The 26,481-nt window shown below is 43.4% G+C and overlaps 1 protein-coding gene across 6 annotated transcripts in view; it reads left to right on the plus strand.

Moving 5' to 3' along the window:
- Vps13d (vacuolar protein sorting 13 homolog D) overlaps nt 1-26,481 on the plus strand; it is a 242,140-nt gene that overhangs the window by 90,101 nt on the left and 125,558 nt on the right. For 4 of the 6 annotated variants that reach the window (XM_027947656.2, XM_071617353.1, XM_071617356.1 and 1 more), the window contains 10 exons: nt 618-707; nt 4,323-4,463; nt 6,772-6,894; nt 9,388-9,462; nt 12,832-12,934; nt 14,502-14,654; nt 16,488-16,623; nt 17,783-17,830; nt 20,215-20,365; nt 20,556-20,766. In XM_027947656.2, coding sequence (XP_027803457.2) covers nt 618-707; nt 4,323-4,463; nt 6,772-6,894; nt 9,388-9,462; nt 12,832-12,934; nt 14,502-14,654; nt 16,488-16,623; nt 17,783-17,830; nt 20,215-20,365; nt 20,556-20,766 — 1,231 coding nt within the window. Of the gene's footprint in view, nt 1-617; nt 708-4,322; nt 4,464-6,771; nt 6,895-9,387; nt 9,463-12,828; nt 12,935-14,501; nt 14,655-16,487; nt 16,624-17,782; nt 17,831-20,214; nt 20,366-20,555; nt 20,767-26,481 lie in introns of all 6 variants that reach the window. The other 2 variants (XM_027947657.2, XM_071617354.1) reach the window with 2 other exon arrangements.

The raw sequence follows: 26,481 nt of genomic DNA on the forward strand, positions 1-26,481 counted from the left end.
TTTATTTTTTGCTAGGAATTAAACTCAGGAGCACTTTACCACTGAGCTACATCCCCACACCTTTTTATTTTTTATTTTCAGACTGGGTCTTGAAAGTTGCCTAGGGCCTTACTAAATTGCTGAGCCTGGTCTCAAATTTGCAATCCTCTTCCCTCAGCCTCCTGAGTTACTGGGATTACAGACATGTGCCACCGTGCCCAGCTGTAATCTTAAAATCTTGAACAACATTCATCGACATACTTGTTCTTATTATTGCCCTCTTTTCGTATATTCAGGTAGAAGTATCTTATGTTGCAACAGGATACACCTATGTGCCAGGGTGGGGATGGAGGGAGGCAGATGAGGCCCTTACCTCCAGCATAACATTTAGAGGTGTGCCCAGAATGCAGCAATCAAGATAAATAGTATTTTAATTCAATGTTTTTAAAAATCAACATGGATGACAACAGATACATGATGAACAGAACACTCTGCGTGCTCTGCGGTGGCCATGAGAGTCAGCTGCAGTCAGGATCTCTCTAGTGGGGTCTGTAAGCCAGGGCCACCTTGCTTGCCCTGCTCTGCCCTGCCCTGCCCTGCCCTGCCCTGCTAGCCAGTGAGATCTGCTTTCCTTGCAGGTCTGAATTTTCTCCAGCATGTGAGAACCAGCCCTGAAGGCTACGCCCACTTCACCCTTTCTGGAGATTATTATAACCGTGCTTTGTCAGGTCAGTATAAGGTGTATATTATTATGGGATTTAAAAAGTAAATTTAAATGTTTGCCTGAACTCATTGCTACATAAATTTTACATGTGGGAAAGGGTGGGTGTGGGGGCAGGACAGGGAAAGATTAAAAGTGAGTGACCGAATTAGCCAGAAGATGGAGATTTCCTGTTTCACTCAAAACATATCTGACATGTTGCTACTGATTATTTAAAAAGAAGTTTTCCTAGTTAGGCCTTTCTTTTTTTCTTGGTAGGAGAGGATTTACTGAGGACTCAATGCACTCTTTACCATTGAGCTACGTCCCTAGTTCTCTTTATTTATTTTTTAAAATTTTGAGACAGAGTTTCACTAAATCATTGAGGCTGTTCTCTTGTCGCAGCCTCTGTCACTGGGATTATAAGCACATGTCACTGTGTCTGGCATAATTATAAGATCTTTCTGATTTTGGAATTTGTAGTAGTGAAGGATCATTTGTTCGGCCCTGATAATAGTTCAATTTCAAGGGAGATTTATGTCTGTAGCATTTTAACCCTCAGGTCTCCTAATTGCTTACTGGACCTGTTTGTTTGGTGAGAAGTGTACTGAGTCAGTGATAATGTGCATTTTGCCCACCCACCCCCTAGATAAAACAGGGCAGGTCAGGGTGAGCTGATTTTCCAGTACATGCCTAGATTTTACTGCACAATTGCTTCCTTCCCATTGGAAAGGCCAAGGAAAGGACCCGTGCTAGTCTTGATTTCATTACTATAGCAAATACCTGCTGCAGGCTGTGGCTGAGGTGTCCTCGGCATCTCGTGGTGATATTGCTTATGTTGATCTTGGTTATTCTGTAAAACCTCAGGGTCTTCTCAGGTGCTGGTGTTTTTTTTTTTTTTTTTTTTTTAAATACAACCAAGCCCAGGACAAGCCCTTTGGGACAGTGATTTATCTGATCTGTCCTAGTGGCTGCTGTGAAGCTCCCCTTTCCTCCATCCTATTTGAGGAACCGCTAGCCATAGAGAAATCAGGTCTGCAGATGAATGACAGGGAAAGTGCTTCTCCTCTCTGCTCACCACGATGGATTGTTCTCTGCACCAGGACACTTGCTACCTGATGGCAGAATTGCTTGTCCATCTCTATCTCTATGTATCCCTGTATCTCATATGTAATAGGTGCTTAATATGTGTTCAATTAAGCTCTCAAACATGAGACTAAGAAAAAAAAGAAAAGAGGTTTATTTAGCTTATAGATTTGGAGGCTGAACAAACCAAAATCAGATGGTCCCATTGGTTTGGCCTCTAGTGGGGTCCCAGTGGTGGAGGGCCATGTGGCAGAATGCCAGGGCATGCGAGAGCACCTGCCAGGAGGTCAAGAGCAATGTAGGCTCAGGCTCCAGCTTTCATAGCAGGAACCAGCTCAGGACTTCCATGAAGACTGGGTTAGTCTTTTTTTTTTTTTAATATTTATTTTTTAGCTTTAGGTGGACCCAATATCTTTATTTTATCTCTATGTGGTGCTGAGAGTCGAACTTGGCGAGCGCGCCATCACTTAAGCCACATGAGGGCACGCCCCCAGTGAATTCCCATTCTTAAAAGGTCCCACTACCTCCCATACTCTGCACTAGGGATGCAGCCTCCCACACATGCATCTCTGGGGACAGACCACACCTAAACCATAGCAAGGCTTAAGCAGGTTGAGATTCAGAAGCCACCCTCTATTAGGGCCAAGTGGTTTTACAATGAACTTTTTTACCTTAAGAGAGTTTGAAGAAGCTCCCATCAGCTCCCAGTGTGGACAGAGCCAGTGAGGACTGCTGTGCAGGGCCTGCTAAGGCCGCAGGTGGTCACTGCTGTCCTTATCTTAAGCCCCCACTTAACAGCTGCTGCTGATTGTTCTAGAGAGCAGACCACATTTTCCTCTGCTCTGGATTCACTTAAGAGTGACACTCTTGTTTCCTCGTTGTTCAGAATGTTTGACTTTAGAGTAAGGGCTCAGTCTTCCTAATTGAGAGAAGCTCTTGTGGGGCATATGGTAGTTATTTTTCTGAGAATCATTTATTTTCCTAGTCCAAATATTGCTTACTTTTAAAGATGTTATGAACATGTTCACATCAGTAAGTGCCAAATGGAATAAGTACTAATGTATCCATCCTGTGTATTGTATTGTATTGGATTGGATTGGATTCACACTGTGTCTGATTGAATAAGTATATTTAAAAATCTTAAAAGTTAACTGGCTTGGAAAAGTACTTTCTAAATCATAAAGAGACCCTACTTTTCACACCTGACAGACTGGCAAAAACTGTGATGCTCCTACATATCTGTGCAGATTCGTGCTCTGGTGCTGGTGTTAAGTTCATAAATTGACACCACCACTTTGGAAAACAGATCAGCATGACCTGGTGACGCTGAGTGTGAACATGCTTAGCAATGCAGCTCCATGTTGCTCTCCAGGCATGAGAACTAGGAAACACGGATGACACCACTTGTAGTAGTGTTCTTCCTTGCAGCAGTGAAGTTAGAGTTAAATGAATGTCTTTCAGCCGGGTGCCATGGTGCATGCCGGTAATCCCATTGGCTCAGGATGCTGAGGCAGGAGGATTGCAAGTTCAAAGCCAGCTTCAGCAACTTAGCGAGGTGCTAAGCAACTCTGTGAGACCCTGTCTCTAAATAAAACACAAAATGGGGCTGGGGATGTGGCTCAGTGGTTGAATGCCCCTGAGTTCGATCCCCAGTACCAAAAAAAAAGTCTTTCAGAAGCAGAATGAATAAATGAGTTGTACATTCATTAGTGGCTTACGTTAAGGGGTGAAAACAAATGTACCCAGTGACCCTTGTCCATCTGGTGTAATGAGATGCCCAAAGACATGTTGTTGAGCAAAAGGAGAAACTTGAAAAGAGACTGGGTTCCAGTCCCAGGAAGCTGTATACAGGAAGACTGATTAGTGTGTGATCTTGAGGAATGCATACATGTGTGGTGAAATTATAAAGAGCAAGGAAATGATCAAAAGCTCCTGCAAATCATTGCCTGGAGTTGGGTGGGAGGTGGCTGCTGGGAAGGAGATGGTGGGCGTGGCGCTTGGTGCTTCAAAGGAACTTGTGATTTTCTGTTTCTGGAATGGTGGGTATATGGGTGTGATAGTATTTTCTTTAAGCTGTCCGTGTACGTTGTTTAAATTCTTTTTGTATGTGTGACACAAAAAATGAGAAAAATTTTGAGCAAGTTAAGTTAATGAGCCTCTAAGTGTATCTGTTTGTCTAGCTAGTGGCTTGTTCACGTAACCAGGAGCATGAAAGGTAATGGTCATTGAAGCTACTGTATTTATTTTCTGACCAGACACTCCTTGAGCGGCTCCAGAACAGGTCCTGCCTGCTCTGTTGTGGAACAGGGCACGTGTACTCCTGCCCTGCTTCCTGCCACCTCTGGAAGACCATGGTGTGGGTGTCTGCTCTTCCACAGGATCCTCTGTGCTGCACACACAGCTGCGGGTGACCTATAGCCAGAGCTGGTGCTTTCACTGTGAAACTGAACTGAGCTCTTAGGCTCTCGTCTGTCCTTGCTAAGCGTTTGTGAACGGTGTTCCCCTGTAAACTGTTGGTGTCTGCTGAGCAGATGTCTCACTTCCTGTGTTCTCTTAGGCTGGGAGCCATTCATTGAGCCATGGCCATGCTCTGTATCCTGGCAACAGCAGGCAGCTAGTCGTCTGCATCCTCCTCGACTAAAGCTGGAGGCCAAGGCCAAACCCCGTCTGGATATCAACATCACTTCTGTACTAATTGGTGAGTGGGCAGTTGCCTGTTGCAGGTTGGTACCTTGCTCTATGCGAGTCCCTGGAAGACTGTTCACCCCCCGTTGTACATTCATTAGTGGCTTACCGGTAAGGGGTGATGCCGGCCATGTCCGACGTCACTTACTTACGAGGCTGCTTTTCTGGCAGACCTAACATGGCCTCAGGAGTCTTCTCAACCTACTTCTCCAGAGTCGGTGTCCCATGTTGATGCTTACAGTTTAGTTTTCTTTTGAGATGGGGGTCTCACTATGTTGCCCAAATTGTCTAGAACTCATAGGCTCAAGTGATCCTCCCAAGTCTCCCAAGTAACTGGGGCTGTAGGTGGGTGCCACCTCACTGGACTTTGCCAGAAAAGTGATCGCAAGAGTTTTAGACTTCTTGGGATACGTAGAGACCCTGCTGAACTTTCTCCTCATAATGTTTGGCCACCAGGGTTTATTAAATGTCCTGGAAATGAATATAAATATATTTTTTCAGGTTATTCAAAAAATAATTTTACTTGAAGGTATGGTTGGACCTGGTCTTCATAGCAGAGGGAGTTGCCCTTGTTGTTTCCGGATCAGATTCTGTGCTGACCCAACTTGCTCACAGGGTTCCACGCTGATGGTGTGTGCTCTGAAAGATTTTTGGTAACCCTGAAATGTACACTTGTAGATTTGACGTGGTGAAGGAGAACCACTCTATCATTTGTATTTCTGTCATCTAAAATTAGAGTAGCATCTTCATGTCATCAGGCATTTTTTACATTTGCTATGAAGATTCACGTTCACTGCTTGATTTCTTAGTCTGTGTGATCAGATTTTGATAATTCTGCAGTTCTCTCTGAGCGACGTCATGTAAGTTTGCAAATGGTGACTTTCTGCAGTGTGTATGTCTGGTGAGACTGTTAGAGTAGACATCACCTTGCCCTGTCAGGGGCAGTGGAGAGTGTGTGGTGAAATGAGACCATGTTTTTGACCCCCCAACTTAATCCCTGCCCCCTTTTTTTGATACCATCGATTGAACTTAGGAATGCTTGACCTCTGAGCCACATCCCCAGCCCCTTTTTATATTTTATTTAGAGACAGGGTCTCACTGAGTTGTTTAGGGCCTCGCTAAATTGCTGAGGCTGCCCTTGAACTCTCAATCCTCCTGCCTCAGCCTCCTGAGCCACTGTGATTACAGGTGTCTGCCACTATATCTGGCAAAACCCCCATTTTAAATGATCAAATTCCCTTCATCAATTTTCTTGGATATTCAGTATACCAATGTAGTAGTAAGTTAACTTGTAATCCTCCTAAACTGTATTATTTCACCTTTGTGTTTTTCACATTATATGCTAAACTAGGTTATACAGTACTTCTTTGAAAAGCTCCAGTAAACACGAATTTGCCTCAAAAGGTCCTTTGTTATATTTATGATGAGCTTCTATGTATTTAAAAATATCTTCTAAAACATTTCCTTATTAGTGGTGAATTTTTTTTTCACTTCCAATTCCTTATTTCAATAGTGTTATGAAACCCAGAAACATTGTTTGGACCTCTCAGATTTTAAATAGCCAAGAGTTGGAATTGAAAACCAGAAACCAGTAATCCTTGTTCCAGAAAGTGTAATCTCTTAGTGTAAAAGATCTTCACTTTGGTGTAGCATGTGGTAGTTATTTTGTTAACCTGCTATTCCCACTGTAGTTCTTATCTCCAAAAAAGGAAGCTACTCCAGGAAGATTCTTGCTGGATTTCAGCCTCCTGAGCCGGTCTCTCCCTGACCATGTTCTTCACCAACTAGGTCCTTCTCGAGACTGCTTGGCTATGTTCCTAGTGTGCTGTGCTGTTCTGACAGAGCACTCTGTTCCCTGAGTGTGCCCTGGCTTTCCTGTCTTGGAGTCCCTGTGTGTGCTCTGCCTTCTGCCTGGAAAGCACCTGTTCCCAGCCTGTTGGTAAATCCTAGGCTGATTGTTTCTCAAGACCCAGAACAAAGGTCCCTGCCTCACTGAAGAAGGACTTTGGTGTGCACACCAGCACTTCTGCCAAGCAGAATATGTTTTCCCTGGGCCCCTTGGTGTTTTATTTATCTTTGTGTTTTCACTTTTCACATGTGGTGTGGCTTCATGGTGGGCATTTTGTGCACATTCGTTCCTTTCCTGGAGCTTAGGTTCTCCAGGCCCAGACTTTCCCAGCATCCAGCAGAGGCCTAGCATCTAGGGAGGCACTTTATAAAAGCTTCTTTTGCTTAATTGAAACTCTTCAATGTGAACTCTCCATCCTTTCTGCTGCTGCTCTTCTTAATATCTTTTGGGGATTCTTTTTTTTTTTTTTTAGATCAGTATGTAAGTACCAAGGAATCATGGATGGCAGATTACTGTAAAGAAGACAAGGAAATAGAGTCAACCCAATCAGAAGACTGGATGGGCTCTTCAGTGGACCCTCCGTGCTTCGGACAAAGTAAGATTCGTATCTGCAGGTGTCCGTCTGAATTGCTGTACTTTACTAAGAAATTCAATAGACCTGTCATTCTTCATGGAGAAGCCTATGGGAAACCCTGGCCACCTTCTGTTGTTCTGTTTTAGTTTTTGCAAGAGACAGTTTTCTGGCACAAATTACTGAACTTTTAGGTGACCTCTAAATCCACCTATGCAAGGGAGAAAGGATCTGCGACATATAATTCCTAATTTCTGGTAACATTGTGAATGAACGGGTAAGCCTGAGACCGTGTCTGGTTCAGCTGCTGCTTGGTTTCTGTTTTACTTGGCAAAATGTTGGTTTCCAGTATATGGGTATTTTTTATTGGGATTTTTAAAAACATCTCTTCTAAGATCTGAAGCTAGTGCTAGAAGGTTTGCACATGTATCCTTGAATAGAGGGAGAGTGGATCCCATGTGGTGAGCGATTTTAAGAGGGGGCCCTGTATTGTTCTTAGGGAACAAAAGAATTGCATACCCAGGCGCCTGGGGGGAGAGGAGTCTGTTTGTTCTTTGTTGACCATGTTTTCTTCCCTTACTTAATGCCTCACCATGGAGCATTCCTCAGAGCTGGGGAGATTGTGATGGAAGGCCTGGTCTTGGTTGTTCCACAAGCCATTGTCATCCAAATTGAACTCAGCCCCAAGTCTTTCTGTGTGGTTTCCCCAAGAGTCTTGGCTGGGCTTCACATAACTCCTGAATACTTAAATATTCCGCCTGGTCTGCAGACAGTCATGGGAGGGTGACTGCTTAGTGTATGAAGTATTTGTGCTGGTTCATCTCTCCTCAGACTGCATAAAGCGGACTTTCTGCTGCCTGTGCTTCTAGAAGGAGAGACAAAACCATTGTCAGTTGTGCTTGTCCTCCCAGTTCCCAGGCTCTGGGTTCCAAGGCCATTGCTTAGGAGCCTGGGCTGTTCAGATGGTGTCAGCTTCAATTCTCTCCTCCTCCAGCCTTCCCGATTTATGTGTCAAGGAAACATAATCTATTCTACCCGGAAGACTTTGGTAATCTCTGTAATATGTGATATGTCCAAGAGTGTTTCTCTGAAAGTCATCTTTGTACTGGGAGTTTTTTTTTAATCCGATCACTGCAAATACTAGGAAGGCCTGATGTTCAGGAAGTGGATGAAGGGTCTGTCTCTTCCCCGACCCCCCTCTCTAGCCCCCTCTTTCCCTCTCTCCTGCTCTCCACTCTCTCCCCCTCTCTTTCCTCCTTTTTCCAGTTAATAAGCTGCTTTATTTATGCTAAATGCCAATGCTAAGTCAAAGCTCAGTTTTTATTTATGTAGATTTTTGTGGTTATGTAAGCTGATAGAGGTAAGATGTATTTTTAATCACAGAATTAAAAATACCTGAATTTCCAAATGTCTTTTTTTATTGAAAAAAAAAAAGATGGTGTTCTTTCTGTGGGCCAGGGTTGTGTTCTTTAATAGGCCTACGAAATCATTGTATCATTGTCGGCCTTTTTTTTTTTTTTGATGGCAGTAGATTTCAACCTTGTTGAACTGATCATAAACTTTCAGGTCTTGGGCTGGGGCTGGGGCTCAGCGGTAGTGTGCTCGCCTAGCATGTGTGAGGCCCTGGGTTCAATTCTCAGCATCCCATAAAAATAAGTAAACAAAATAAAGGTATTGTGTCCAACTGCAACTAAAAGGTAAATTAAAAAAAACAACTTTCAGGTCTTGAGAATATTTAACGTATTCCCCCAAGGTTGTGCTTTTTATTCAGGCCAGCCTTAAAATGAGCCTTTGGAATAGCCCTGACTGTGAAATGCAGCCCAGGGATATAGCATGCTCATTTCTCATTGTTTCTTTAACAGGGAAAAGAAAATATTGGCTTCATTTTGATGTAATCGTGGGCTTTGTTCAGTAAGGCTTCAGGTGAATCCTGGATGGACTGGCACCTCCCTGAATTTATTAGTATTGTATTCCAGGCTTGTTTTAAGACAATATCAAGTATAAATGTTCTGAAAACTTGCATTTCCAATTTAGAATTCAAGTAGCACTATAAGATAGCTCCTTAGAAGAGATTGCTTAAATTTGGGCCCAGACTGAGTCTTCCTTCAAATGTCTGAGGCTGCCAGGGGCCTCCTTTCTACTGCCACTTGGTTCTCCAATTGGAATGGAGCAACCACTAAAAATCTGTGCCGATTGGTTTCTGGAACTTTTCTGGGCCACTTTCAAGAAATCACATGCTTTAAATTAAAAGTCCTCATGGAGTGAAGAGAACCTTGAGTGCGTTTTTCTTCCCCTAATTAGGAAAGAGGAGTAGGCTGCTGGGACAATGGCCTCCACAGCCCGGCCAGCATGAAAATGGGTTTGCTTTGTCTAGGACATTCCTGGCTCAATCGCTGCAGGAGGGCGGTCCTGCGATTGCGTGTTACTGTTCTCTGTGCCTACTTGCTGTGTGGGGGTGACCATTCTCACTTGCTGCATTTATTCTTACCCTCTAACTTTGTCTCTCCTGTCTGCCAGGCCTCCCCCTTGTCTACCTTAGAACTAGGAGTACAGCCAGCCTGACTAACCTAGAGCACCAGACCTATGCTGGAGGTACAGTACGGCCAGCGAGGGCTTGTTTCCTTGTCCTATACCAAGAACTACCTTGTACATTGAATGTTTTTGTGAATGGGAGTGGAATGGGGGGTGTTGTGAGTACTTTGCTTCAGTAACAGGAAGAACATTTTTAACTAAGGAGCAGAATTGCACTTTGTATCTGAAGTAAGTGATGAGCTGAGTCTTCCTTGTCAGTAAACTCCTCGGCATGGAATGCAGACATGTCAGTGCCAAGCACGGGGTTTGTCACAACCAAAAGCACGCCAATGCAAGAGCCCTGTCCTCTACCAAGCAGGGCTCAGGACTCTAAAACAATCAGTGGACATTTATTCTTGTGGGAATGTGGGTGGGCTCTATGAAATAGGAGCTTCATAATAACGAATAGAGTGAAGAAAAAATTGCACAGTAAATAATTACTTGTGCACAAACTTTAACTTTTTTAGTTATGAATTTATGTGCTTAGGAGATGGAAAAGAAAATTTTCTTTATTTTTATCTCTGACCCTTAAAAGTTCCTTGAGAATTTGACTGAATAATCAAATCAAAAACACACTGAATAATCGGAGCCCAGGATGTGCGTTTCTTCCTTTGTTTTAAGGAGTGTGATTTAATCTGAGTGGTTTGTTTGCACACAGCTGATTCCAGATTATGGGTTGTGACATATTTTATTAAAAAAGGCATTTGAACTCCCTCTACCAGGAGCACAGAACAGGGATACTGATATGTGGGGAGGTGGATATGGGTTTATTACCTTTCTGGAAGGTTTTGCTTTTGATTAATTCTGTTCACAGAGCAAGCTTATGGCTGAGTCTTTACTTATTCATGAATGGATGCCTCTGAGCTTTCTGTATGTTACTTATCAGCCTCGAAAAGCCAAGCATTGTTTCCATGAAGCTGACAAGGATAGCAAGACTCAGATGATGGCTTCATTTGCTTTCATTCAGTGTGACTAGTTAGCAGCAGACCTGCTGCTTTAATCTATTTATTGCAGTTTACGACCCGGGTCCTTCTGATAGCCTGAGCTGCTGTATAGCAGGAAACCTGTGTTGTTCGTAGTGGCCAGATCACTCTGCAAAAAGTCCAGGGGCTGAAAATTTCCTTAGTGGGAGCCATTTGAGGCTGAACTTGGATGTGAGGAGCTTTGGGTTATCTCAACCCATGAAGAATTAGATTTGGTCACTAGAGGCAGATTTTTGAGGCCGTCAGGGAGTAATGTGCTCTTTGAAGGATTTGGGAATTTTTCCTCTGATACCGTTCCAAAGGCAAGTACATAGTTTATTTGGATCCTGGTGCAAGAGATGTCAGAGCTGTTCCCTGGTGTTGGGTTTGGATTTGTGTTACTCTGAGAAGTGGTGGCTGAAGTCTGCTGTTTGGTCTTGGGGACTTCAGCAGTGTTCCTGCCCTTGGTAGTTAGTGCCAAGGTGGTATGCTTGTGGATCTCTCTGTGTGGATTCCTCGTGCTTATTCTGCATTGCAGTGTGATCAAAGCCATCTGCCACCTGTTCTTTTTAAATCGAATTTGCAAGTGGAAACTTCCAGTCTGGCTCATGGTGGGACGGGAAAGCACATCTGGCTCCTTTTCCTCGTGGCCCTTTATCTGCCGTAATAAAAGCAGCTCTTTGCTCTGGGAGGGAGTCATCTCCAGAGCCCGCAGCAAATGCTGCTTCCCCTGCGCCCCCTCTGCTCGTGCAGCAGCCTCGCAGCTACTCCTCCATTTTCTACTTGATGAGCACTGTTTTTTTAAGGCAGACCTGGAGAACCAAATGGAGCTACAGGAATAAAAACTAGGCATGTTCCTCACTGAAGCCCACCTTTGACAAGTACTTGGGTGTCTTTAGATAACTGGCCACAAATTGTGGGAACATGCTGGAGCCTGCTCATCGTCTTAGTGGATTGTTGTGCCGTAGACTCGCCGAGCCACTGTTGTTATCAGAGTACAACTTGCCTCACTCTGAAATTTCTCGTCTGGCAGTGTTCATGGCAGTAACTTCTGGAAACTATAAAGGATACAAAGGGAAAAATGAAGCGATTGCCTTTTTTTTTTTTTTTTTAAGAGAGAGAGAGAATTTTTCAATATTTATTTTTGTTTAGTTTTCGGCGGACACAACATCTATCTATGTATGTGGTTCTGAGGATCGAACCCGGGCCGCACGCTTGCCAGGCGAGCGCGCTACCGCTTGAGCCACATCCCCAGCCCGAGCGTTTGCTTTTTAAAAGATGGTGCTAATCACTGGCAATGGGAGGCCGCCCAGGCCTCCTCCTGGCAGGGGTAGCAGCAGGACAGGTTGTGGTTTGCTGCCTTGATTTTTGTCAGTAGGAAGCCGAGGCCCTGTGGATAGGCTGGGCTTTGGCCCGTGCTCTCTGCTGTCGGTGCTTGCTGCTCTGTGTAGGTGCCATTTTCTCCCCTACTGCAGACCATTCAGGTCACCGTCTTTCTGTGCTGTCTTTGTGATTTCAGGCTGGATGGGGCCTGTGGTCCCCTTATGTGTGTCATCCAGGAGTTGCCCACATTGGGTTGTCATTGCCACTGCCTGGGGATCCTGCTGCCACCTCCCTCTTAGTTTGTATGGCCAGTGGAGGTCACATAGGCCCTGGGCCAGAGGGGCCTCAGAGGCTCCTGGAGGCCGCCCTTCATGCACTTGGGGTCCTCACAGTGTTTGTAGGCAGGTCACTTCCCCTAGGATCTGGTTCCATACAGTTTTGTATTGACTGTTGTTCTCTGCGGTTTCCTGGTAGAGGCTCTTGTGCAGTGAAGCCTGTTTCCCGTTTCTTTTGTAGCCTCCACAGTGGCCACCTCACAGGAGTTGGCGGTGATGTCTGTGTTAACAAATGAGCTAGAAATTTCATTTTCATAGCTTTGGGATCGTATAGCCCTGGTTTTCCAGGGAGAAAATAATAACTATCATAATAAGAGATTGGCAAAAGGTATTTTTGTTTTCTGTACTGTGGCTTAAGGTTGAACTTTTATATGAAGGAAAGCTTCTTTAAGTGAAGTCCTTGTGGACCAGGCTTCAACAATTACTCGTGGTATAACCTGGGTGACCTGTTTAGAAGGTATTATTTGGGACTGGTGGTCGCTCCTGATTCCAGTTGAGGCAGGTTCTGATGTGATAGGCCTTCTGAGTGATAGGCCTGTTAGAGTTGGGGGAGGTTTGGGAGTTGGGGTGCTGGAGGCAAAACATGGCATGCAGCCAGCCCACACCTGAGTTTCTATTTGCCCCACTAGCTGACCTTGTTGATAGATAGAACCTTCTCTCCTACCTGGCCTTCAGCCCCTTCACGCAGGAGGCAGTTTGGGGGCAGGGTGGGCGTCTCACCTTGCAGGTGAGGTGTGTGTTAACAGCCTTTTCTCATTTGGTCGCAGCAGAGGTGAAAACTCCCAAACGCCGGCAGCCATTTGTCCCCTTTGCTCTGAGGAACCACACGGGGTGCACTTTGTGGTTTGCCACTCTGACCACGACACCCACCAGGTAAGGTGCAGGCAGCCGGTTCCCTGGAGCCTTCTTTGTCCCCCAGTCCCCCTTGCAGCAGCACAGCAGAGCCCTTCTTGAGAGCCCTGGGTTTACATCTGAATCGGTAACTGCTGCGTTGCTTGCGACTAAAATGCTCAGGGGTCACTCCAGGGGAACTGGGCTAACTGGGCTGTGTGAAATAACCACACAAGAGACAGAAATACCTTTTTCTTTGGGGGTGCTGTGACGGCTCCTCTTAAGAGTCTGCAGAAAGAGAGGGAGAGCGAGCACGTGCTGACCCCTTTTATTGAGGAGAAGCCATTCAAATGAGGCCAGGGTTCAGGTTTCAGGGGGCTGAGTCTAGCTTCATGATGTCCACTGTCAGCAGGTTGACTGACATCTAGGAAGGCCACACCCAAGGGCAGAGTAAGAGAAGGGGACACAAAAAGGGAGTTTCCATGGAACATTCTATCCCAAACAGGGCAAGGGGTAATATCACAAAGGAACAAGTGAGTGTAACTGGATCCATGGGGCTGCAGGAAGGCATGCCTATGCAGGAAGACACATTTGGTTACATTATTTCTACCCTCAAGATCAGGACTTCAACAACTTAAGAATAGCCAGATCATTGGGGGTGGGGGGGAATATGACCGACAGTGCCTCAACTGATCAGGAGGGGAAAAACGCTGGTCACATGACATGGCGGCCTCCCACAAGTAACTTCTGTCCTCCTGAGATGGATGGGGGAGGCTCTGATTCCAGAGTCTGCAGGTAGAGAAGTTGATCCTGAGTCTGCAGTGGTCAAAACTGTGTTCTCCATCCTGCGTGTGTTATGTTTAAAGGCAAAGGCACACAGGTTAAGGGTGTGCGTAGGAGGTCTGCAAGAAAAGCCACACTCCTCTTCACGGTTACCATGCCCTTCCCTCTCCTTACGGAAGCATTGCCTGCTTATTAAAATATACTCATTTTGCTTCCCACACTGCTTCAAAAATGTCCTCCAGCCTCCCCAGCCCCGGGAGGGTTATCTGAGACCTGCTTCAGCACAGATGAGCTTGGCTGGAGTTTGGAGGACAAATAAGTTTCCCTAAGCTGAGTGAGAACTTTTTTGACAACTCTTGGCCTGTTTAGATCTTGTGTCCTATTCTATGTACCTGGTGACTTTGTAGCATAGGCCATGAAGTACACAGAATGGGTAACAGAATCAACTGATTCGAAACTGCATTTCCCCTGCCCCCACTGAGTATAATGCCCTGGAAGGGAGGTTCTTCTGTTTAGCAGTTTAGGTCTGTTAAATTCTAGCCACGCACTTACATGTTCCTTTAAAAATCTTACCTTACTGTATACCTGCCAGACTCTGCTGCTGGAGCTAAGTGACTAGGTAGTGATAATTCAGCTATTCCTGAGAGTTCGGGTAAGCTGTGACTGAGCATGGGATCACCATAGTCACTGGGCTTTGAGGTCCTCCTCTGTGGTGGGCTCCTACCTTACTGTTGCGGGCTGTCCTGAGAGGGCTTCTCCTCAGCCCAGAGCCCTGAGGAGGGAATGGTGGAGATCAGGGACAGTGGGTTCTTCTGATTGCTTCTAGGGCGGCATTGTCCCACAGTGGGAGTCCAGGTGTGGTCCCAGAAGGGAACGGAGCATTTCTAGATGATGCTCACAAGGTCAGTGAGTGGCGAGAAGTCCTTACAGGTGAAGAGATTCCCTTTGAATTTGAAGCCAGAGGAAAGTTGAGACACAGGTAAAGTATGCTTGTTTCTTCTTTTCCTTAAAACAATAAATGAATAGAAAAGTGAATATAAATGATTGTCCCTAATGTTTTGTTTTTTCACTTATTCCTGATTTTAATATTATATTTTTAAGAGATATTTTGAAAATCATTGTTTCCTTTTATAAATGTGGGCTGTCTTGCCATCTTGGAAATACATCTCTTTCCATTGACCATCCATTTACTCAACAGATGGGGAGATAACCTATGTGTCTCTCATAAGTTTGTCTAAGCATGGACATTATAATGCTCAAGTTCATTGCATGTTGGCCTGGTTTCCATGATGCAGTGGTGACATGCTATTCTGAAAAGGTTCTCAAAGCACATTGATCTCACCTATAGCGTATGTATGTTCCACATAGCATTTTTAGCGGGCAGCTAGTTTGAGGAAGCGGAGCCAGGGAGGGTAAGACGTGCATGAAACCTATCTGGGCAACTGCTGACAGATGCCCTCCTGAGGTAGCAAGCTGAAGGCTCAGGAGGAGGGGAAGAGAGCTTTATATCTGGCTATTGAGAGATGGTAAAATATCCAAGGAAGTGTCCCATTATTTGCAAACATTTTTAAATGGAAGGGCTATCCAAGGGGCATGGGTAGTTAAGACTTAGTATCTGGACAGGTGAAGGTCTTAGGTTTTGAGCCTCAGATGGTTCTTAAGCTGAGTGGACATGGAAGGGGTTGGCTTCATCCTTCTGCAGGCCTTTGTGTCTCATGATGCTGAAGTCCATGTGCCCACCTCTCCCGTGCCTGGTGCATTTGATGGTTTTATGCCCATGAACATTACACCTACCTGAGAAGGGTTGTGTATATATGAGTCTCTGGAAGAGAGAGAGAGAGAGACCCATGTATTCCCGGGGGAAAAAAAAGAAGTAAAATAAAGTCCCTGTGCTGGTCACGTGTCCCTGGAAGCCACTGTAGTTTCCAGGGACAAGGGTCAAGCCATTGTCCTGTCCTTCCATGAGGTTCTCAGAGAAGCCATAGGACTGGATAGCATCTCTGAATAATCACTGCCTCTTATCTAAGCCAGGGCTTGAACTCTTTGTCATTTCCGTTTTAGTTTCCATGTTTTGTGACCCTTTTCAAGTCCTGCTGTTCTGCCTGAATTCATCAAAATAAATGCCTTTTCTGGCATTTCCCCCTTTGGCACGTGGTACCCCACCCCGAGCCTCCCTCCCTGCTTCCTGTTAGCCTCAAATTCAGCTCCCCGCTTCAGGCTTCTGGCTTAAATTAGACAAAATCTAAAATAGAATTAAATGTGCGATTTCCTCCGTTCCTCCCTTTCTGCCCACTACCTTCTGCTCCGGTTTCATCTAAGTGCTTGGGCCCGAGACTCTGACTGCCCACTAGCAGTCGCGTGGAGCTGGAGCCCACCGACTGCGTGTGGTTTTGAGAGAAGTGGGATAGTCAACAAAAGCACCAAGAAGGAAAAAGTTTCTGTGCCTTTCCAAGAGGCTGGTTATGTGATTCAGTCACTAGTACGTTTTTCCTGCCCCACTAAAGTGATTTTCACATTGTTTGGTGAGGGGTTGGGGTGGGGACTGCGGGGGAGAGACCTGGTTAGTGCGAGATTTCATGGAAGGGGAGAGTGAGTGCCCCTCTTGCTCAGGCTGCCAGAAATTGCAGTTTGTGCTGTTCTCATAAAACCCAGTTAAACCAGCTCCTGATTTCCCCTTCCTTAGGGAATCCCCCAGAGGCCTAGCCAGTGGGCGTCTGTGTGGTTACACAGCAGGTCAGATTGGAGTCTTTGCCTCCATTTTTCTTGCCTTCTGAGATTGTGTTCCTGTTCCCTTCCCTGTTCTTCCTCATAGACACACCCACGACCTACGGATTCACCAACTGCAAGTGAGAGTGAACGGCTGGGAGCAGGTGAGCCCCGTGTCTGTGGACAAAGTTGGAACTTTTTTCCGATATGCTGCACCAGATAAAAATTCATCTTCCTCCACGGTGAGTGGTGTCCTTGTGCCATGGCCACAGCCCCTCAGAACCAGGCTCCAAATGCTTAAGCTTATAATAACTTTGCCCTAGTGACATTTTCTTGTTTTTTACTTCTCCTCGTCATAGGGAGGCTGTTTCCGATTCTGTGGGCCCAGTCATAGGCTTGGGTCATCGCTGTACATCAGCCAGGCAGGTTGATTTCAGTAGAAGATGAGATTTTAAATTGGCAGGCACATATTATCTCACCTGGGCAAATTTCCTTTATAAACTCAGTGGATCTGCTGGGCTATTTATTAGTCTGCCAACCACGAGTATAGTCATCCCTTGGCATCCATGGGGGGTCAGTTCCAGGAATTCTGACAACCCCCACACCAAAATCCTCATGCTTACACCCACTGTGTGAAGTGGCAGAATGTCTTCATGTCACCTCCCTGTATTCTCCCGGCGCTTAAGTCATCTCTAGGTTACTACTTCTACCTGAGAAAGTGTCAGTGCAGCACAAGTGGTTGCTATACTGTGCCGTTAAGGAAATAAAAACTAGAAAAGCAGAGTTTGCACACGCTCAGTGGAGGTGCAAAGCAATGTAGGCCCAGCTGCACACCATGGGATTCGCTATTGGTTGAACCCGCACGCAGAACCTGTGCATGGGGGGACAGCTTCTCTGATGGTGTGCCCTGGTGTTAAGCTCCCTAAGTGCGTACTATCTTTCTAATGTTTCTTATAATATTGCTCCTTGATCATTTTAGCTCTGTCCCTAAATTCTTCTCTACTACCAAGAGAGCCATCCACTGTCATGTGATCAGCCTATTTTTGGAGAATACTGTTTAATAAGTGTTCATTTTCATGGTGTTCTCTGGTGTCTCAACTATCTTAGGGAAAAAGCTAATAAATGAGAAACCACTTTTATTTCCCGGATTACTTCTTTGCCTAAATTCATGTCTGGTAACAAAAGAACCAGATGGATGTGTCCTGAAGAGATTTTGCACACACAGGATGGTGTAGAAAGAATATTGTTTTGTCCAAAATTTTCAAGAGATGTTTTACCTTCATAGTAATCATATTTTACCTGAAAAATATTCTCAAATACCACTCTTTGAATATTGTCATTGAATTTAATGATGCTAACACCTTAGGCCTGTGCTGAATCTGATTTACGGATCTTTCTTAGATTGGCAGCCCGAGCAGCAGAACAAATATTATACATCCCCAGGTTTATGTAAGTATAATTTTCCTGCTATCATTGTGGGTTTTTTTTTTTTTTAATATTTTTTTTAGTTGTAGATGGACACAATATTTTTATTTTTAGGTGGTACTGGGGATCGAACCTAGGGCCTCATGCATGCAAGACAAGTGCTCTACCACTGAGCCACAACTCCAGCCCTGTCATTGTGGTTTTTGAGTATGTACACTGTGCTGGACCACATGTAGATGTATGTCTCTTGATGATCAGAGGACTTTGTGACGTGTATGTGATTGAGATTATCTCTGCCCTTGTGTATGAATAGTTACCTTCCTCTTTCAGGAACTTCCAAGAAAATGTTTGCCCCTAATTTTGTTTTTGTGACTGAGAATTCCAGGGAAGGAGAGCAGGCAGATGTTTTAGTGCAAGGTTTCCTTTTATTTCTAAGTTAAAATAGAAGTACACTATACTCTGTGTTTCATTTGCTGGAATCCAAAGGTCATGAAAGTAAGAAAGAAGGAAAAATTGTAAGATCCTCACTCACCCCCCATTTAGCTTTGGAAGTAAATCATGTACTGTCTTGTGGAGTCCTTCTTCAGTGTTTTGCATCAGGCAGAAATGACATTAAAAACCCTTTTTAGGCTTTTGCCTAAAAATGTCTTTTCCCTGAGTAAGTTTTGAAATGTGAACGTTCAGGCAGGCCTGTAAGCAGAGCATGGAGATTGCTGTTGGTTGGCCTTGACTTTATCCAGGCCTACCTGGGGCTGGGCCAGGGAGGCCTGAACTTGGATGATGATTTGTGCCTAGGATTGTGTCCCTCTGAAAACACTCCAGAAAATTATTTTTCTTTTTCATTTGGACTTCCCAGAAGACTCGGTTGAAAACAGAGAGCTTTGCTTTCTTATTTATTAGGTGGATTTTTACATACTGTTTACTTTAATAAAAAAACTGCAGAATAAGACACTGGAATGTGGTGTCTTTTGTTTCTCCCGTGAAAAGCATTGTCTCTTTCCAAGAGCAGCACTATCAGAAACCTTCTCTTTTGTGTGCCCAGGGTATTACTTTGTGCATTAAAAAAAAAAAAAAAGGCACATGGTAGTAGCCCAGAATGTCTGTTGAAGGTGTGAGTGAACACACGGCACCAGGACGCAGTAGCTGCCACCCACGGCTGAAAAGACATTGTTTCTGAACCTCAGCATCTTGTTTATAAAAGACTGAGCACTACACAGAGCCTGGAGGAGGATGGCGAAGAAAGACAAGTTTGTTTTTAAAGTTCTTTGAAGTATAAACATTGGTTTTTCTGTAGGAATGTCAACGAATAGCACAGAGCCTAGAGGGCAAGTGGAGTGGCTCTTAGAGACAGGCAGCGTCTGTGCCTGTGAAGGAGCCAGCGCAGGCCACCCTGCTCAGCACCCCGGGGTCTATGGCGACAGGCTGGACTCTTGGAGGCATCTTTCTGTTTTGGGCAACACCCAAATGCACATTGTTAGTGTTCAAGAAACATTTCCTCAATCTCTTGTTTTTTTTTTTTTTAAGAGAGAGAGAGAGAGATAGAGGAGAGAGAAATTTTAATATTTATTTTTTAGTTTTCGGCGGACACAACATCTTTTGTTTTTGTATGTGGTGTTGAGGATCGAACCCGGGCCGCACGCCAGGTGAGCGCGCTTCCGCTTGAGCCACATCCCCAGCCCTCAATCTCTTGTTAATCTGAGAGGAAAGTGCCACAGGAAGTAAATCATGCACTGTCTTGCAGAGTCCTTCTTTAGTGTTTCTATTTTAGCTGCTGTGATGATCTTCACTACGTTCTAGACAAGCAGTGTCAATTTAATCCCCTGCAGTCTCCTCCACAGTTTCCATATAAAGTTTGACATGTAGGAACCCAAGGGCATATTGCGGGAAGTTTGGAAAATGGGGGTCATTGCCACAGTCTTAGTGGGGGTTCTTTATAATGTGTCTGGAGGCCTTGGAGTATTTTCTTTGTGGCACACTTCGTGATATCACATCGGTATGTTATTTATTTTTGTAGATGTTTTTGGAATTGGCTGTTTTTAATAGTATGTGTTTATAGCACTTTCACTTCCTTTTCAGCCAAATGCTTTAGGGTTTGATGATAATTTCACTGAGAGCTGTGATAATTATAATACTTTTAAGCCAGGTACAGTGGCACACTCCTGTAATCCTAGGATTTGGGAGGCTGAGGCAGGAGAATGAAAGGTTTGAGGCCAGTCTGTACAACTTAGCAAGACCCTGTCTCAAAATAAAAACAGCAAGGGCTGGGGACGTAGCTCTGAGGTAGAGCACTTGGGTTCAGTCCCCAGGACCACGCGCACACACAGCGCCCCACGCAGACCTTCTGGTTCTGCTCTTGTACTTCCTGGGTTTTTAACGGCACGGCTATTTTGTGTCTGTCTCTCCTGTAGTTCTCTTCGCTCCCACCCGTCAGGGTGGTCTTTGCTGTGACCATGGAAGGCAGTGCTCGGAAGGTCATCACGGTGCGTTCTGCCCTCATCGTGAGGAATAGACTTGAGACACCAATGGAACTGCGGCTGGACAGCCCATCGGCCCCCGACAGTATGTGCTGCTTGTCTAGAACGTAGTGAATGCTCTGTGAACAATTGTTGGTTGTTGTCCCCACTGTCTCCCCAGTGAGACTGTCCCCAGGCAGCTAGCATGCACGGTCTGCCTGCTTCCTGTCTGCCACAGTCAGTCTCTCAAGGAGGATCACCACCGAGGTGCTAATACATTACTGTTTCTGTGGCAGAGCCGGTGGTGCTGCCCGCCATCATGCCCGGGGACTCCTTCGCTGTGCCTTTGCACCTCACCTCATGGCGGCTGCAGGCGCGGCCCAAAGGATTGGGCGTCTTTTTCTGTAAGGCTCCTATTCACTGGACCAATGTGGTGAAGACTGCAGAGGTGAGCAGCAGCAAGCGAGAGTGCCACTCCATGGACACGGAGAAGAGCCGCTTCTTCAGGTGTGTGTCACACTGCCCTGCTGTGCAGGTGGCCTTGGCTTCCCTCCTGCAGGCTGGCTCTTCTGGCATTGGTTCTCTCAGCACTCAGTTGTGTTTATCTAGAACCTGAAATTACTCTTGAGCTCAAGTCCATGGGAACTCCAGGCTTACCCCTGGTGTGGCATGGGATCACTTATCATTTACGGCCAACCAACTGGCACACACTGTTCTCCCAGATAAGACAGAGTATTGTAGGTATGCTGGAGCATAAGGTGCGGACACATCCTTAGGGAGGGAACGAAAAAAGCTTCAGGTTAACCCACACCTGTATAAATTAGGAAGCAAAATCCTGGGGTGGGAGATTTTTTGAATGAAAAATTTTTAAATATTTTAGATAAAGATTCATGTACCTAATACTGACTTTCTGGAACATTTTTATGAGATTGCATAGCCATTTAAACTCATTGTTTTCGTATCATACAGGGTATAAGTAATATGTTATTAGATTCAATGGTGGAAGACACTGGATTGCTGTCTATCATGAGACCTTTATGAACTTGGTCTTTCAACTCATCTAGATGAGAGATTGTTAACTTTTGTTTAGTTTACAGTGAAGACAGGTGTTCATAATTCAGTGGTTTAGCATTTGCTTAGCGTACTCAAGGCCTGTTCCCGTTCAATTCCCAGTATCACAAAAAAAAACCAAAAAAAAAACCCCAAACCCCCCAAAACAAACATTTAGGGGGAGTGCCAGAATAGTAAAGAATTCCAGTATATCCTTTTTCCAGGCTTCCTAGTTTTTAATAGACTGAAGGGAGAAATAGATAAATGTATATCCATAGTCGTTCTTTTTAATACTTTACTTTTAGAAATTTATAGAAAAAAAAAAAACTAAGAAAAAAAACCCCAAAAAACATTTGGACAGTGCCATCAACCAGTTTGTTCCAGTTGACATTCATAGAATATTTTGTCCAACAATTCCAGATGGTACCTTCTTTTCAAGAATGTGTGGAACATTTGTTAAGAGATAACCATCTGCTGGGTCATGAAACAAGGATTGATAAATATTAAAGAATTAAATCATACAGACTGCTTTCTCTGATCATGGTAGAATTAAACTGGAAATCCACAACAATAAGATCCCCAGAAAATCCCCAAATGTTCAGAAATTATACAGTGTATTTCCAAAGGACCCCCATGGGTCAAAGAAGAAATCACAAAAAGACATTAGAAAATATTTTAAATTGAACAATAATGAAAAAGCCAGACATGTTAAAATATGAGGGATGCAACAAAAAGCACTTCCTAGAAGTTACAGTTTTTAATGGGTCTATTAGCAAATGAGGAAGACACAAAAACTACTAATTTAATCTTCTTTATTAAGAAGATACAAAAAGAAGAGCAAATTAAAAACAGGTAGAAAAAGGAAGCAAAAATAGGTGGAAACCAATGAGCTAAAAAAAAAGTCAACAATGTCAAAATTGTCTTTACCAAAAAAAAAAAAAACAAACCAAAAACCCAAAACCTCAAATCTGTTAATCTTCTAGCAAGAGTAACCAAGAAGAAGAAAAGAGAAAACAGAAGTTGCCAATATAAGGAGTTAAAATGATCAATGTTAGGAATTAAAGGAGATATTATTACAGATCCTATAGGCATTAAAAGGATAAAAAAGAGATAAGAACAATTTTATATCATTAAATTCCATACTTAAATAATACCTTCTTGCAAGCACAAATTGTCAGAACTAACAGAAAGAAGAAATAGAAAATCCAAAGATAGGGCTGGGACATTGGTTTAGGGGTAGCGCTTGCCTAGCATGCATGAGGCACTGGGTTCGATTCTCAGCACCACATACAAATAAATAAAATTAAAAATTTCATCAACAACTAATAAAAATATTTAAAAAAAGAAAATACAAAGATACTGATATCTATTTAAATTTTTTTTTTTTTTTGCACTAAGGATTGAACCCAGGGGTGCTCTACCACTGAGCTACCTGTCCATCACTATTTTTTTTATATTGAAACAGGGTCTTACTGAGTTGCTGAGACTGGCCTTAGGCTTGGTGATCCTCCTGCCTCAGCCTCCCAGGTTCCTGGAATCATAGGTGTACACCACCCACACCTAGATTAAAAATTTAATTTATAAAAAAGCTTTCCCACAAAGAATACTCCAAAGCCCATATGACTCTACTAGTTAATTCTACAGACATTTAAGAAGGAAATAATACTAGTTCTAAAAAAGATTTTTCAGAAAATAGAAGAGGAGCAAACAGTTCTTGTTTCAGTCAGCTTTTTCGTTGCTGTGATCAAAAGACCTGACAAGAACAATTAGAGGAGGAAAATTTATTTTGTGGCTCATGGTTTCAGATGGTCATTTCCATTCCTTGGATCCTAGATGAGGCCGACATCAGGGCAGAAGTGCATGGCATAGGAAAGCTGCTGGGAACATGGCACCAGGAAGCAGAGAGGGCGCTCCTCTCAACAAGGACAAAATATACACCTGCAAAGCATGCCCTGCCCACACCTCCTCCAGCCATAGCCTACCTGCCTACAGTTACCCCCAATTAGCCCCTATCGGGACTAACACATTGATTAAGTCAACATTCTAATAATCTGATCATTTCTTCTCTAAAACTTTCTTGCACTATTTCACACATGAGCTTTTGGGGGATACCTAATATCTAAACCAAAACATTCTTGGCTCATTTTATGAGGCCAGCATGTTCCTGACATCAAAACCTATATAGATACTATAAGGAAACTAAGTACTAGTGGCCCCCTCTAAAGAGCTGCAAATGTCTTCAATAAAATATTACCAAGTATAATTCAGCAAGTGGGGTTTATTCCAGAAATGCAAGATCAGTTTAACATTTGAAAATCAAATAAAATCAATAAAAAGTAATTCACCATTTTAAGAGACTAAAGAGAAAAACATCAGATCATCTTGGTACATGCAAAGAAAAATAGCGTTTGATGGAATTCAGTACCCATTCGCGGTGATGCCCAGTGTCTTAGCTGAGGCTGCTATAACAATACACTGTAGACCAAGAGGCTTAAACAGCAGACATTTGTTCCTCACAGTTCTGGAGGCTGGAAAGTACAAGATCAAGGTAGAAATTTGGTTCTAGAGAATGCCTTCTTTCTGGCTTGCTGATGACTGCCTTCTTACCATGTCCTTACAAGGTGGAGAGGAAAGCCAGGCTCTCGCCTCTCCTCTTTCTCTTATGAGTGTGTTAATTTCATCATGGGGTCCATCCCACCTCTGTGACTTTATGATAAACTTAATCACCTCCAAATACCATCACATTGAGTGTTAGGGCTTCAACATATGAATTTTTGGGCAACACAAACGTTCAGTTCTTCATAGCCAGTAAACTAGGAACTTGAAAAAGTTCCCTTCTCAAGGGCATATGTGATAAATCTACAATTAACATCGTACTTTTTGTGTGTGTGTGCTGGGGATTTAACCCAGGGACCCTTAACTACTGAGCCCCATTCCTATCCCTTTTTTATTTAGAGACAGGGTCTCACTTAGGTTGCTTAGGTCCTTGCTAAGCTGTGAGGCTGGCTTGAACTCATGATCCTCCTGTCTTAGCCTCCTGAGCCACTGGGATTACAGGCATGCACCACCATGCCCAGCTAACATAATACTTGACAGTGAAACATTAAACCCTTTTCCCTCAAGATCAGGAACCAGCATTCTACTTAACATAGTAGTAGCAGTCCTAGCCATTGCAGTAAGGCAAGTAAATCATAAATAAGAAATCAAAAAAGTGGGGCTGGGGTTGTGGTTCAGTGGTAGACTGTTTGCCTAGTATGTGTGAGGCACTAGGTTCTATTCTCAGCACTGCATATAAATAAATAAAATAAAGTTCCATTGACAACTTAAAAAAAAATTGAAAAAGCATGAAAATATGAAAAGAAATAAAATTATTGTTATTTGCAAATGACCTAATTAGATATGTAGAAAATAGCATAGACCTAATTGGCTAAGATCTGAGGGTTCAAGGTCAATCAGTAGAAATTAATTGTATGCTTATATTCTAGCCATAAATAAACAATTAGAAAATGTGATTTTAGAAAAATGCCACTTATAATAACTCTAAAAAAATTAGATACCCAGGACTCAGTCTAACAAATGATGTACAAGTCTTCTACTTGAGAAATTATAAAACCTTTCTAAGAGAAATTTTAAAAATATTAAGTGAAAAAATATTCCATGTTAATGGATTGGAAGACTCGGTATCATTAAGATGTCCATTCTCAATAAATAGATCTAAAGATGGTTGCTTTGAAGAAATAGGGGAGCTAATCTTACATTTATACAGAAATGCAAGAAATCTAGAATATTCAATGTCATCTTTAAAAATAACAATAACAGAAAGTTGGAGGACTTACAAAACCTGTTTTCAAAACTCAGTGTAGGGCTGGGAATATGGCTCAAGCGATAGTGCGCTCGCCTGGCATGCGTGCGGCCCGGGTTCAATCCTCAGCACCACATACAAACAGAGATGTTGTGTCCGCCGAAAACTAAGAAAAAAATAAATATTAAAATTCTCTCTCTCTCTCTCTAAAAAAAAAAACAGTGTAGAGTCACAGTAATGAAGTCAGTTTTATTTCATTAAGACAGGAATGTAGATCAATGGAATAGAAGATTTATTACACAGAAAGCTCTAAATACCAAGGAAAAATTAGAAACATTGGTCTTTTAAAAAAATTTTTGGTTTAGCAGGAGGCATCAATAAGAAAAGAAACAGATAAATCACAAATTTGGGGAAAAATATATATCTGACAATTTTTAATAGAATACATAAAGAACTTCTTGAAATAAAAATTTAAAAATAACCTAACAAGAATAGTCAAAAGAAAGACTTGAACTGATAGTTTACAGAAGATAACGTACAAATTGCCAATAGAAAAATGAAAAGTTGGTCATCATCAGTGATGATTTGGGAAATGCAGCTCTGAACCACAGTGACCCTGTACTCTCACTAGGACGAATAAAATAAAAAGTATTGACAACACCAAATGTTGGTAAAGGTGTGGGAAACTCTCATGAAGAGATAGTGAGAATGTGAAATGATACAGCTGCTTTGGAAAAATGTGTGACAGTTTCTTAAAAAAGCAAAGGACCCAGCAAGTCCGTTTTGTTTACCTAAAAGACACGAAGGCCTGTGTCCACAAAGATGCTTGCATCAGAAGGCTCGTCTAGCCCTAAGCTGGGAACAGCCCAGGTGGATATCAACAGGATGGTGAGTAAAGAACCAGTGATAATTCAGCCGGACAGACCACCAGGCAAGGAAAGAGAGTCAGGTATGGTGGGCACGACTGACCCTGGTGAAACTTCACAGGAAGCAGGAAGAGGGAGGGCATGGAGCAGTGCCCCGCCTGTTGCCGTTACGTGTAGCTCAGGAACAGATGGGCCTGATCCATAGCAGCGAGTTCCAGAGAGTGGTTACTTGGATGACAGGAAGAGATTATTGGTTGGAAAGGGACAGGAGGGAGTTTTCTGGGGTGAGAAAATGGTCTGTGACTTGTTCTTGAGTGATGGTTATAGAGGAGTATATAATTGCCCAAACTCATCAAATTGAATATTTAAGATCCACGCAATTTGTATTAGATTTCAGTAGATGTATTTGTATTAAAAAATGCAAATATCTTACTTATTGAGTTATGTTGATATTATTTAATTAAGAAGGAAAAAAAATTGAGTTCTTCATTCAGGCTGATGATT

Source organism: Marmota flaviventris, chromosome 10, assembly GCF_047511675.1.
Source record: "Marmota flaviventris isolate mMarFla1 chromosome 10, mMarFla1.hap1, whole genome shotgun sequence".
Classification (NCBI taxonomy): Eukaryota; Metazoa; Chordata; class Mammalia; order Rodentia; family Sciuridae; genus Marmota; species Marmota flaviventris.